Below are 14,517 nucleotides of genomic sequence, written 5' to 3' on the forward strand. Positions count from 1 at the left end.
GTGTAAAGTTTTTTTTTTTTTCTAAATAGCACAAATGACAATGAGAAACAATTAAAAATGAGTAAATCTTTAATGTATCACCTCAAAAACATAGTACAAGAATAGCGTTTAAGTTCAACAAATGGACACCGTTAAAAAAACAAAAAGGAATCAAATACAAGCGAAGTGCTTGCAAATCAGAAAATTTACAAAACCGGATTTTCAACAAGGAAAAGTTCCATTCCGTTAAAAACCTGTTCTCCCACTAACGGAAGAAGCTAATGGAATCGATAAACAGAGATTGTACTACCTTTTCTAGATTTACTACAACTTTAAAGCATTTGAAGATGTACGTTCAGTGGTCCCGATAATCAACACTTCGCTAATAAATCTCAACCTCGTCGTCTTCATCGCCGGTATCTGTAACGTTTAAAGTGGAACCACAGCTGAAAGATTCCATTGGCGAACTGGCAGCGGAAACCATGGCGATGGGAATACTCCCATTCACGGTTCACGATCTTAAATGCGATGTCTTCGTACGGCGGTCCGGCGTGGAAGCGCAACATTCCAAAGTCTTTATTGTCGGGACAGGGCTCGAGGAAGTACTGCGGAGTCGAGCGCTTGTCGATGAGATCGGGGTAGAAGATGTTGAACTTGTAACCCTGGACGATCTTGGGCGGTGGGTTGTCGAAGTCGTAATGCGTCTGATTGTACTTGTTCCACTCGAAGCCGGTGTGGACGCGGTTGAAGAAGCGGGGCTTACGTGGACGGTATTTGTCGGCCCACAGGTACATTTTTCCAGTCAAAGGCATTTCAACGCTGAACTGGGCCTCGTCGCCACTCATGCCCTCTTTAGCGCGACGCACGAATGCATCTTCAGCGCTTTCATTTGCATCGCCTGTTCAAAGACAATACAAGTTAGCATTAGCATAGTTTTATGATCCTAACAATAAAGAATCTTTACAGTGACATACTTAAAGATTACTGAACTCTTTATTTCCTACTGGTTGAGATGATGTTGATCATTTGGTTTTATAATTACAGGTCTACGAAACGTTGACCATATTATTAACTTTGCCGCATTTTTTACAACTTGGTATTCCATCCATGTATTAAAATTGTAATGCATAAACTACTTGATACGCAAACAAAAAATTTGATTTTGCCAGATTATGTGATTGCATAACTGGAGTAACCAATGAACCAATCACATTGTATGGAATGGGAAGAGTGCTTTATTCGCAAATATAAAAAATATTCAATTCACAACTTTAGATTGGAACCTGAAAATATCTCCGGTTCTTTTGTAACCATCAGTCTATTAGAATGGAAGCATTAAAGCTTGTTTTAAGGTGAATTTCAATGCCTTCTTGAATCAATGTCCTTTATTTCTGCAGTTTTTTCTCTATATATTTTTCTATACGAAGAATTCAGATGCAAAAGCCTCTTAAGTGCCAACTGAAATTTTCATCTAAAATAGGAGTTTGATCAGGCTCCTATATTTATGTTCAGTTATTAAAGTAAAATTAAAGTAAAATGACTCAACCTAAGCAGAGGAGCTTGATAAAAATCCTAATTTTAGATGAAAATTTCAGATGGCACTTGGAGGCTTTTGCATCTGAACTCTTCATACACAAACTCTTTTAACTTTTAGGTGAATATAAATGCATGCCTGAGTCTATTTCCTGCACTTTCATCTCCTTGATACCGGATGGTGAGTTACAAAAGGGAAAGAAAAAATGAATGTAATGTGCCTCCCTCTGGACAATGTTGAAATTACATTCTATTTTTGCCTTTTCTGCACCCATATGTAAAATAATTTACATTTATTGCCCTTTATTGGTACATAATGCAGGAAAAGTAGAAAATGGATTAGAAAGATGGAACAGGGTGGTATTTAAAAAAAAAATAAATTAAATATTTCTATAAATTATAATTTCAAAGAACGAAAGTGCACACTATTTGCAACTTTCCAAGTTCATATTTTACCTTTCTTCCAGCTGCACCTCTATTACTGAAACTTATGTAGTGTGTGTATTTTGACTATGATATAAGCAGAAGTGGAGCGATACGCACCGGTAACCTGCAGCTGTGTCCGGGCCAGCACGAGTCTCTGCAGGTCCTCCTCCACGTTGATGGTGTGTGTGTCCAGCGGTAGCTCTGAGGGCTGCAGGAGGGTGGGACTGTAGCGGCCGGAGTCGTACTCCGCCTGACTCTGCTGGATCAGATCCTCCTCTGTCAACACGGCCTCCGGTGCTTCATCTTTCTCTCCCTCCTCCTCTCCTCCCTTTCTCTTCTCTTCTCCAGACCGCTCCCCCTCTTCTTCATCCAGCCTCCTGGTCCGTCTGTCTCTACCGTCACCTTGCTGAGAGCTGCCCGGCTCCTCATCTGCAGACTCCGCCGCTGTAGGGCTACTGGGAAACAAAATGGACAAAACACAAGTTAGGTATGTTTCAAATGCAATGGATTTAATTGAATCAAGTCACTTGGGATAAGGTCATTTTGAAATATTATATATTTTCTAGTGCAGTTTCCATTGTTTTTACAGCCCTAAATACATTTTAAGAATTCTAATATATTAAAAAAACTACAATAAAATGTTCCCTGATATTTGCAAATTTCCTATAACTATGGAATCACTGACATATTACCATTACTTTTTTGTAGGAAGTATGTTATTGTTTATGCATGCTTGAAAAAAAAACAGTACCCAGAATGCAACTATTATCATTTCACTAACAAAAACAAACACTAAGTTGCGTTTAAGGTTGTGCTCAGTTAAATTTCTATCAGAAATATAGTAATGTAGCATTTATCGGCCATATAATCATCATTTAGATTCAGAGTGGATAAGGTTATTATTATTTTAATAATATTTTAGATACATTTCAAGAATAACGTTAGTCATTTGATTTAGATTGTGTGCAGTTAAACTTTTTTCCATATTGGAAATATAGTTATTTACAGTTATAAATAAATCAATAAATCAATCAATAAAAACCATTCCTCAGTCTGAGTGTTCAGGTGGAAGTGAAATCACTCACATGGGCCGCTCATTTTCTGGCTCTTCTTTGATGATGGGGAAAAGTGGTTCACTCTCCACACCTTGTTCCTGTTTGAGTTTATACAGCTTCTGCCGCAGGACGTCCTGATGCCGTTCTCTCAGCCTTCACAAACACACACATACTCATGAGGTAAGATGTCACTGGACTCTTAAATCCTCAGTTACTGTTTAAGTCTGATACGCACCTGGCTCGTGCCATGTAGACCCGCACCTGCTGCAGGAGACTCTCCCAGTAGCCGACGTCCAGGTTGGAGCCTCCGGACTGGATCTTATTCTCGATGTTCATATAGAGAGCCTGAAGCTGACTGTACGTCTTCCCTTTAAACACGCTCTGCACGTCTGTGCTGACGGATGTGTTTATGCCCTCACGGCGGTCACCTGACATGACACCGAAAACAGACACGGATTAGGGGTAGTGCAGACTTTCTTTAAATATGCTGAACAGCATAATGCATAAGAGTTGCATAATATTCATATATCCCCTATGTAACATTTTCAGAGATTACATTTACATTTCATTTGCATTGTTTCCTGAATCTAAAAATAATAATTAAACTGCTGTATAGTAATAATAAAAAATACGCTAGTTAAAAAGTCTCCCATGCTCACCAAGGCAAGTAAAAAGTAATATTGTTTAACACAATTTAAAATAAATGTTTCTATGTGAATATATTGTAAAATATTATTTATTCCTGTGATGCAAAGCTGAATTTTTAGGATCATTACTCCAGTCTTAAGTGTCACGTGATCTTCAGAAATAATTTATTATACCATTATTATTATTTGCTGCTTAAAAAATAAAGTCTTCCTGCTTAATATTTTTGTTGAAAATTATCTTTTTTTCAGGATTCTTTGATCAGTAGAAAGTTTGAAAGAACAGCATTTATTTGAAAAGAAATCTTATGTGAGATTATAAATGTATTTATTGCATTTATTTTGTCAATTTAATGCATCTATTTTGAAAATAGCTACTGATTTGATTTCTTTAACCAAATTATCTAAAATGTTTAGCACTGTATATATAATCTTTAAAAACTTGATTTAATAATAGCATAACTTAAAATAACTCAAATTAATTAGACATTTAATATTTACTCTAAAATGAATCAACTGTAAACTCTACAGGTGACAAATGTAATAGTGCGGGTCATCACATCACCTGGTCCTTTGCCTGATGCCTCCAGTTTGCGCAATTTGCTGATTTCATCTTCAGTAATGGTGGTCATATCCCTCCAGAAATCCACATTCTTGCCCTGTTCCAGCTCCATGTACACCTACAATGAGAAACACACATCCAGATTTAAATTTTATTTTGTGTAAAAATGTCTAAACTGGCGGCCCAATCGTGTGTTAAATCTCTCTTGTCCTCACACACCTTGATGTCCTCCAGCAGGTCGTCCATGTCTGTGGCGGTGAGTCCGTTGAGGAAGGTGTACGGTTCATGCATCTCCACCGACAGATCATCGTCTTCAGCGCTGATGTATTTAGCCAGCAGGTCGATGGGCTTCGCTCGGCCGTCACGGATCCGGATCTTAGACCTGCATCACATCACAGAACCACATTACAAATAGACCAATCACAAGCATGAATGAAAACACTACACGTCTGAAGAGTGTGACCTCAGTTTGGCCTGCTGCAGGTGAAAGTTGTCCTCTTGTTCCGCCCATGTTTTGAAATGTTCGGCCTCTTTCTCTCTCTGCAGCATCTCCAGCTCCTGCTCACGCATGGACTTCTCCCGCTCTCGCTCCAGACGCAGCTGCTTCACCTGAACACACACATCTCACACTTTTAATTCACTTCAGTTTAATTCACTTTAGTTCATTTCCCAAATGCAATTTGGCTGCAACATTAAAGGCTAGACTAACGTTTGCTGAGGAGCATGTCGACAGAGGATCACCTAAAAGTGAAAAGACTCTACTGATTGAGTGAACTGTTCTTTCTGCCTCAAAATAACTTGATTGCATTTGAGGGATAGATTTGACAGATTATCACTCATGCGGTCCTTTTTACTTGTTCAAATACCTTTAAATGGCCCATAAAATGCAGTTTTACACTTGCTAAAAAGTGATTACCGGTACATGTGCCAATCAGTTTTTGACATATGACATAATTTAGATTTTTGGGTTAACTATCCCTTTAACATTTAAACAATATAACAGGGATTTTTATTTTGGAACTGATTTGAGGAAAAATAAACTTGATACATAAGCAAAATAGTTAGTTTTTTTAAAAAAAATTTTTTTTCTTTAGTAATTCTTAGTTAGATTTCAAATTCCACTTAAATGAAATCATTCAAAAATGTTTAGTACCTTTTGTAGTTCTCTGCGGTTTTCCTGCTGGATGTGTTTATTTCTCTCCTTCAGATTTTTTTCAGACAAATGCCCAATGCCTTTCTTCTGCAGAGCCTGAGAATCACACAAACACACACAGTAGTTGAAGTCTATTTCTGTTAACACAAGTCCCAATCAGACTTTCAGTGAAACATCTGCAATATCAACACACATATTTGTCCTCCGCTATCCATAACACCTCTCTCACCTTCTGCCATTTGAAGGTCCCGAGCAGGTTGTTGTCTCCAAACGGGTTGTCGGCGTTGGTGTAGCCCATGTACTCTTCACTCCAGCCCATCTTCTCCCTCTTCTTCCTCTCTTTGGCCTCTTTCTTGGCCAGACGTCTGGCTCTCTTCTCCTCGGGGGTCTCCAGGGCCTTCATCATCTCCCTCTGCTTCTTCTTGTCTTCTTTGGTGGAGGAGGACCCCTGTGTGGTCTTGTCTCCCTGATCAGAGTCAGCAGAGGAGCTGGAGGAACTCGAGGATCTGGATTCAGTGCGTCTGCTTCGGTCTCGATCCCTCTCTCTGCTCTTCCTCCTCCCGTCTCGGTCTTTCTCCTTCCGTCTCTCTCGGCTGGAGCTCCGGCTCTGTCGTCTCCTCCGCTCTCTCTCACTGCTCCTGTCATCTCTGCCTCTGTTTCGCTCCACACTGGACTCAGAGCTGGAGCGTGAGGAGCTTCTACTCCTCCTCCTGCTGCTCTTTTCATCCTTGTGTTTCTTCTTCGTCTTATGTTTCTTCTGATTATTGCGACTATTACCTGATGAGCTTAAACAAAGAAATAAAATAATGTTATGTTCACAATCAGCAGTTTTCAATCTTTAAGATGCCACAGATCCCAAAATATAATCACCCTGATGCAAATGACCTCCATCCTGAAATTTCAAAGGCATCTTTGTAGTTTCTTATATAAAGGCTCAATTTACAATTTGGAAAAATATATAATTATGTCTAAAAATATTTATTTTGTTGTTATAATTAACTACAATATTAATAAATAAACTATTTAGTGTTTCTCAAATTATAATAGGTGTATTCAAATTAATAAGTGTATTGGGTTTGATAAAATAATTGATAACATGCAAAAACGAGCCGTCAACTATTAATGATTTATTCTTTCCTTGTTACTTTTTTATTGCATTTTTATGTTTCTCATGAACCTTTATAATAACTATTTTTTTCTGTAAAGCACTTGAATTACTACTGTGTATGAAATGTGCCTCATAAATAAAGTTGCACTGTGTTGCCTATTACATTTTTTTTAATGTATTACTATAACACTATATTGTACTACTGTATTTAAAATCAATTTTAAAGTTAGTGTAGTCACTTTTATTTAGTAAAATCAGTCAAATAGAGAGCAAAAAGAAGGCAAATATAAATAATTGTACAAGTGTAACTCTTTGTTGATATAATATTATATCTTATGTTAACAACATGTTTATGTTAAAAACAAAAACAAATTAATTTATTTCTAAAACGAAATACAATTACTATATAATATTTGGGAAATTATGTTAAAAAGGGCTATTTGTTGTTTCTTGTTACTATAAGTTATATCCCTGCACTCACAGTTTGTCTTTCCCTCGGACCTCCTCTTACTGTATAAACTGAAACTCCTACAGGATTGCTGAATTATTCGTTTCTGGAGGTTTTCAGCACCTGTCTGTGTCTCTGGATCTCCGCAGTGATCGCGCTCTTCTGCCTCTGTGATCGCGGTCAGAGTCGCTGGAGCGGCCGGACTCCGGTCCTCGGTGTCGGCTCGGGCCTGCTGATCCTTCGCTGCTCTCAGACCGCGCTCGTCTGCGAGAACCCTTCACGGGAGAGCGGTTCCGACCGTGTCTGTCCTCCGGCGAGCGCGAGCGGACATATCTACGAGTACTTTCTGGAGAGCGAGACCGCGATCGGCTCCTACGATGCTTCTTCGAGCCCATGTTTTCAGGTCCTGAGTCCTGACCGCGCTGTGTCGCGTAAATAGGTAGTTTAAAATGTTTTCAATATTTATGTCTCCCAAATCAATTCTATTATACCACTTAAGAAAGCAATATTGATTTTTAAAATGTATATTTAGAAAATGCGCAGGTCAGAAGTTTTCACAAATATTCGTATAATTTCTAGCAGGCAAAATATAGGGCTTCACACTAGGGTCCTTTTTGAGGCGAAATTTTGTCGTCTTTTTATGTAACACACCAAAAAAAAAAAACCAAAAAAACATGCAAAATACTTGGAGATAACTATTACTAGAGATGGTAATCAAATTGTCCAATAAATTTTTGTTACAACTCTTTTAAAAGCAAAAATAAAATAATAATAATAATCTCAATCACTGGCTACAAAGTGTTATCTCAATTTTTAGAAGAGTTTTATTGACTAAAATGGATTAACTCTCAAGGTTTGTTTATCCAGACTCCTCCTTAGCTATCCCACCTAATTTACTAAAATAATGTAATATTGCATTATTTAACTCTATCTGGAAAAATAAGCATCACTATATTAACAAAAATGATTTAGTTTAATTATCCAGAGGAGTGAGACAAGGGTGTCCCATTTCTTCCTATTTTTTTCTTCTTTGTGTGTAGGTTTCCCTATCATAGGTCACTTCGATGCTGCGGTGACGTCACCACGTATGGGAACACCTCTGGTGTGACGAATGTCTGAAGCCCTATACCATCCCGCCAATCCTATTGGCCAAATGGCGCATAGCACCACCCTACGCATGCGCACGCATGATATACCTGGGTGCAGCGCGCCATTTTGCTCAGATTTCATTCCTTCAGGAATAGCGAATCATCTGTGCCCTATCATCTCGCGTTCTCCAGCGATCTCTTCGAGCAGTGTTAACTCCTCTTCGCGGACGCGATGAGTTTTCGAAAATGCAAGGAGCCATGTACCAGGTACATCACGGCGGGGGACACTCATGACAGGTGCGTAGTATGTCTTGGTTTACATCACGCACAGGCGGCGCTTAGCGGCCTTTCTTCCTGTCCCCATTGTGATGGCCTGCGGCTCAGAGTACTGCGCTCCAGGGTGGAAGTATTCTCTAATGTCGCCCTCGAGTCTAACCCCCGTCAGGTCACCTCTGCGACTGCCGAGGCACCGCACGAGGCGAGGGCCTGGGGTGACACGTGCGTCATGGACTTCGTGGACAGCGCAGCGCTGGAATATTCTCCACATCGCTCGCTCTCCCCTACCCTGCTGCAGAATAAAACTTATACTGAGCCTGTCGTCTTCTCTAATGAGGATTTACTTCCCACACCGGAGGCATGCGCCGCCATCTCCTTCGGTTGTGGACGCTATGACGACGATGTTTTATCCACCGCGGCCTCGGGGTCTGAGGACTTCGCGACCGACACTAGCCCTCTTCCTCCTAGCGGACAGGAGAGCCGTGTTTCCCCCTCCTACAGTGAGCTGTTGGATGTGGTTTCTCGTGCGGTGTGTAAATTGGGGCTAGACTGGGAGGTTGACAAGGCCGAGGCCCAACCTTCTTCTAAGCTGGACGACCGTTTTCTAACCAGTCGGACACCTACACAGCCTAGTTTGGTGGGTAAATCCTACATGGCGGCTGGTCAAGCGGCTGCTTCGCTCCACTCTATGGCGGTCCTTCAGGCCTACCAAGCGGAGTTATTGAAGGAATTGGATGAAGGTGAGGGCATCACACCGCAGGCAGTGAAAGAACTTCGCAGAGCTACGGATTTGGCGCTACTTGCTACCAAACATACCGCTCGTGCAGTGGGCCGTACAATGGCCGGTTTGATTTCGGTTGAGCGCCACCTCTGGCTTAATCTCACCGATATTAAGGAGAAGGATAAATCTTTCCTTATGGATGCCCCTGTCTCCAGGGATGGGTTGTTCGGTGAGGCTGTCACGTCAGTAGTGGAGAAGTTCAGGGCAGCGAAACAGCAATCAGCCGCTTTCCGCCAGCTGATTCCCCGCAGACCCAGGGAGGTCGAACGCCGGCAAGTGCCCGCGCGTTCTCGTTCAACCTCCTCTCACCGCCAGCGAGCAGCCTCTCGAGAGGAACCCACACCTATGGCGCCTCCTCGTAAGGACTGGGGCCCTAGGGTTTTTCCTCCGGCGCACCAGCGTCAACGTAAACGATTGAACCTGACCTCGACGGCTAAAGCCTCTCGTTCTCGGGTACCGAATAGCAGCTCCTGATCTTTTTGCTGCTTGCCAGGGACTGTGCCCTCCGCTAGAGAGCGCTGTCGGACCGCTTTCGCGCATCCTACGCTCTCATTGCAGTCCCCATGCTCGAACATTGATTGTCTCGCCGCAAACAGCGCCTCGAGCAACATTGGATCGAGCTGTAATGACAGACGCTCCCTCAGACACTCTGAGCAGTCCTGCTTTCGGAGTTCGAGGGACGACTCAAGGACCCTGCACAAACGGCCCGTTTATGACGGCTCGCGCAGCCGCCGCTTTTTCGCTAGCGGCAGAGCCCGATGTTCCATCTGTTGGCCTAATTCCTGCCGTGGACACGTTTCAGGATTATACTCAACGGAACGCAACGACTCTGGCGCATACGCTTCCCCGGTGCACGAACACCACAGGTTTTTCGTGTCCTGTCGTTTTAACGCGTATGACGGCGTTGCAGGGAGCGGAAGTTTTGAAACCGCTAATATTGTTTCGGGCCGCGTGGGAACGCTTGCCCGGCATTTCTCAATGGGTGTTACGCACGGATACACCATTCAGTTTCGGAAAGGCCCGCCCCCTTTCCGCGGAATTCTTTCCACTACGGTGAAGTCTACGGAAATGGCGGTGCTGCGACAGGAAATGTCAGCTCTGCTGAGCAAAGGGGCTATAGAAGAAGTACACCCCTCTCAGATGGAGACAGGTTTTTACAGCCGTTATTTCGTGGTACCGGAAAAAGACGGCGGGTTACGGCCCATTCTGGATTTACGCCGTCTGAATCTTGCACTCAGACCGAGCAAATTCAAGATGTTGACGGTGAAATCTATTCTGTCTCAGATCCGACCAAACGATTGGTTTATTACGATCGATCTGAAGGATGCGTATTTCCATATTCAGATCGTCAAGAGACACAGGAAGTTCCTCAGATTCGCTTTAGAGGGCAAAGCGTATCAGTACCGCGTTCTTCCCTTTGGCTTGGCTTTAGCGCCCCGTACTTTCTCAAAATGCATGGACGCAGCTCTGGCCCCGTTGCGGCTCCAGGGCGTTCGTGTGTTGAATTATTTGGACGATTGGCTGGTGCTAGCGCAATCGTGGACTCAAGCACACTCTCACCGAGATCTTGTGCTGAATCATTTAAACAGCCTGGGCTTACGAACAAATTTCAAGAAAAGTGTTTTAACTCCCTCTCAACGGATAACTTTTCTGGGAATAGATCTGGACTCTCGCGCGATGACAGCGAAGCTTTCTCTCCCGCGCGCTCAGTCGATTGCGTCATGCGTGCGGCACTTCAAAGCGGGTCGCACGGTGACAGTGAGATTGTGCCTCAGGCTCTTGGGTCTAATGGCAGCAGCATCCACCGTGATTCGTCTGGGATTGCTTCAAATGCGCCCCTTTCAGTGGTGGACGAAAAGGCGGAATATTTCACCCCGTTGTCTCCCGCATCGCACGATTTCGGTGACACAGCAGTGTGTGATGTCGCTAAAATTTTGGATGTCAACCGAATTTCTCCTGTCAGGAGTTCGACTGGGAATGTATGCTTTCCGAGAGACTGTCACGACGGACGCGTCTTTGACTGGTTGGGGAGCTGTGTGTCGAGGGCGACCAGCCCACGGAGTGTGGACAGCGGCTCAGCGCGGCTGGCACATAAACAGACTGGAATTACTGGCAGTTTTTCTGGCTCTCCAGTATTTCACGGATCTGCTGATCGGCCGTCATGTGCTGCTCAGATCGGACAACACAGCGGTTGTGTCTTATCTGAACCATCAAGGAGGATTGCGCTCTCGCCCCCTGTGCAGGCTGGCGAGGCGTGTTCTTCTGTGGTCTCGGGACAAGTTTCTGTCGATCCGGGCCATTCATGTCCCCGGACGATTGAATTTCGGAGCGGACTTGCTATCCAGACAGGCTCTGGAACAGGGAGAATGGCGATTACACCCCCAGACGGTGGATCTTTTATGGCGGATATTCGGCAAAGCGAAAGTGGATTTATTCGCGTCGAGCATGACTACGCATTGCCCGCTATGGTTCTCCCTACGCTCCCCATCGCCCCTGGGCGTGGATGCGTTAGCTCACAGCTGGCCCAGGACCAGTCTGTATGCTTTTCCTCCGATTCGTTTGATCCCAGCGGTATTATGCAGAATACGGCGGGACAGAGTGGAACAGCTGCTGCTGGTGGCTCCGCGATGGCACACGCAGCCGTGGTTTGCGGATCTGATCAGTCTGCTAGCGGGCTCTCCGTGGGAGATTCCCCTCAAACAGGATTTATTATCACAAGCACAGGGGCTGATTTGGCACCCGAGGCCAGATCTGTGGAAACTGTGGGCGTGGCCACTGAGCGGAGTGCATTAGTATGTCCCGGTCTTTCTGTTGAAACCACTGAGACTATATTGAATTCTAGAGCAGCTTCTACGAGACGCTTATATGCTTTCAAGTGGAGACTGTTTACAGCCTGGTGTGGCAATCATAATGTGGATCCAGTTTACTGCCCAGTGGCTTCAGTGCTGGAGTTCCTCCAGGAGCGTTTTTCGGATGGCGTTACACCAGCCACTTTAAAGGTTTACGTGGCAGCAATTTCAGCTTACCACGAATACATAGGCGGTGCCTCTGTGGGGCGTCATCCATTAGTTTCTCGTTTCATACAGGGTGCGCGACGGCTGAGGCCTTTCCGCCCTGTGCGAGTTCCTTCATGGGATTTATCCATTGTGTTGCTAGGTTTATCAGGGCATCCGTTTGAGCCCTTGGAGACCGTATCGGATAAATTCCTGACACTGAAGACACTTCTTCTCATGGCTTTATCCTCCCTCAAGAGAGTTGGGGATTTACAGGCTCTTTCTGTTTCACCCTCATGCATGGAATTTGCACCGGGCTCTGTGAAGGTGCTGCTGCGGCCCAGGCCTAACTATGTTCCTAAGGTCGCATCTAACCCTTTTCGCTTTCAGCAAGTGGTTCTGGAAGCTTTTTCACCTGCTGAGGCTGGGTCAGGAGATCTAAGTCCTGTGAGAGCTTTAAAGACTTATGTGGATCGTACAGCCCCTTGGCGTGAATCTGACCAGCTGTTTGTCTGCTTTGGACATAAAAGTAAGGGCCATGCAGTTACAAAGCAGCGCATGTCCCATTGGCTGGTGGAGGCAATTTCTTTGGCCTATGAGGCACGCGGACTCGCTTCGCCCTTAGGGATTAAGGCTCATTCCACTCGAGCTGTAGCTTCTTCTCAAGCTTTTCTCAGTGGCTCTTCTATGGATGATATCTGTGCTGCGGCAGGATGGTCCTCACCGAGCACTTTTATCAAGTCCTACAGTCTGGATGTGAGGATGGCCCCTGGCTCCCGGGTTCTCTCCGCTTGAGCAGATGCTTCCTCGGATCTCAGTTATCAGGTACGTCAGGCGTTTTGGTATATCGTTCCCATACGTGGTGACGTCACCGCAGCATCGAAGTGACCTATGATAGGGAACATCTCGGTTACGTATGTAACCTTGGTTCCCTGAATAGGGAACGAGATGCTGCGGTTCTGGCCGTTCCGTACCTTGATAACTCTTCATCTTCAGTCATGAAATCTGAGCGAAATGGCGCGCTGCACCCAGGTATATCATGCGTGCGCATGCGTAGGGTGGTGCTATGCGCCATTTGGCCAATAGGATTGGCGGGATGGTATAGGGCTTCAGACATTCGTCACACAAGAGGTGTTCCCATACGTGGTGACGTCACCGCAGCATCTCGTTCCCTATTCAGGGAACCAAGGTTACATACGTAACCGAGATGACTGTCGACATTTGTATGTGAAAGTGGTATTCAGGGTATCCGTATAGCAGATTGAGAAATATTTATTAGCCAATTAGCAGATGGCACCACATTACTAGATGTTTCCCAAATCTCTATAGCAATTAATTATAGAAAATTGTTATCTGAAGCTTCGGGTCTTAATCTAAACAGAAGAAAATGTTAATTAATGTCTATTAAGGCTGTACAGCAACTATAATATATAATATTCCAGTTAAATCTGAAATTACATATTTAGACAAAATTTCAAAGAAGATTGAGAGACTTGACCTTGAGAGGCAGAATCAATACTGCTTGCTAAGGCTTACAAACTCTGCACTCTCTCTGGACAACAAAATCTGCAAATCATTTGATAAAATCATGTTTCGAAAAACAAAATCCATTATGTTAAGAAGTCTGTATTAAAGCTGCAGTAGGTAACTTTTGTAAAAATATATTTTTACATATTTGTTAAACCTGTCATTATGTCCTGACAGTAGAATATGAGACAGATAATCTGTGGAAAAAAAATCAAGCTCCTCTGGCTCCTCCCAGTGGTCCTATTGCCATTTGCAGAAAGTCGTCCACTCCCGGTAAGAAACAACCAATCAGAGATGCGGTCCGTAACTTTGTTTGTGTTCAAAATGTAGCAAAATTTATATAAAAAGCGAGTACACCATGAATCCATTTTCCAAACCGTGTTTTTAGGTTGTCCTGAATCACTAGGGTGCACCTATAATAAGTGTTTATATTCTGACTATTTTAGATTGATTCGGGGGTACCGCGGCGGAGTAACCCAGTACCTTTGTGATTCTTCATAGACATAAACAGAGAGAAGTAGTTCCGGCTACAATGTAAAATTTCACATTCACCGCAGTAAATTCACTCATCAAAATCCAGCCAGACGATGAACATTATTAACAGCAATTATTATATGATGCAGTCACACTTGTGTCTGAACCCTGAAGAATGCTGTCAGTATTACTGCTTGTTTTCATGAATGTTAGAAAAAGGTTATATTTATTTCATATCATTTTATTTCATTTCTTATTTTTCTGTAAGCTAAATACTTATATAAATATATTTATATTCATAAATGTAAATTTTCTAAATAAAATCTATTTTTCTAAGATTAAAACTTGAAATGAAAATGTGTTATGAATCTATTTGGAAGAGAGTGCTGGATATTCTCTCCCCCCATTCACAATCCTTGACGGATTTGAGACTCGAACCCGCAACCTTTGGGATACAAGTCTAACTCTCA

The 14,517-nt window shown here is 43.3% G+C and overlaps 1 protein-coding gene across 2 annotated transcripts; it reads right to left on the reverse strand.

The window, feature by feature from the left end:
* Window positions 1–51: 51 nt before the first annotated feature.
* Window positions 52–7,532, reverse strand: LOC127950378 (cactin). Of its 2 annotated transcripts, none has more exons than XM_052547386.1 (10): window positions 7,032–7,532; window positions 5,582–6,137; window positions 5,353–5,448; window positions 4,663–4,808; window positions 4,419–4,581; window positions 4,203–4,317; window positions 3,229–3,421; window positions 3,024–3,146; window positions 2,056–2,393; window positions 52–877 (listed from the first exon to the last, which is right to left on the reverse strand). In XM_052547386.1, the coding sequence occupies exons 1-10, from the start codon at window positions 7,301–7,303 to the stop codon at window positions 387–389; spliced, it is 2,493 nt and encodes an 830-aa protein (XP_052403346.1). In that variant the 5' UTR covers window positions 7,304–7,532; the 3' UTR covers window positions 52–386. The 2 variants fall into 2 exon arrangements, with proteins under 2 accessions (XP_052403346.1, XP_052403347.1); XM_052547387.1 differs by having other exon boundaries at window positions 2,056–2,390; window positions 7,032–7,460.
* Between the last annotated feature and the right edge of the window lie 6,985 nt (window positions 7,533–14,517).

The sequence above is a fragment of the Carassius gibelio genome, chromosome B2 (assembly GCF_023724105.1).
Source record: "Carassius gibelio isolate Cgi1373 ecotype wild population from Czech Republic chromosome B2, carGib1.2-hapl.c, whole genome shotgun sequence".
NCBI lineage: Eukaryota > Metazoa > Chordata > Actinopteri > Cypriniformes > Cyprinidae > Carassius > Carassius gibelio.

What these genes read in the sequence shown, in the direction of transcription:
- LOC127950378 (XM_052547386.1), bottom strand. Translation starts at nt 7,303, where the DNA reads ATGGGCTCGAAGAAGCATCGTAGGAGCCGATCGCGGTCTCGCTCTCCA. An exon ending in CTGCAGCAGGCCAAACTGAG is followed by an intron (nt 4,582 to 4,662) that starts GTCACACTCTTC and finishes GATGTGATGCAG; the next exon opens with GTCTAAGATCCGGATCCGTG. An exon ending in CCAGAAAATGAGCGGCCCAT is followed by an intron (nt 2,394 to 3,023) that starts GTGAGTGATTTC and finishes TTTGTTTCCCAG; the next exon opens with TAGCCCTACAGCGGCGGAGT.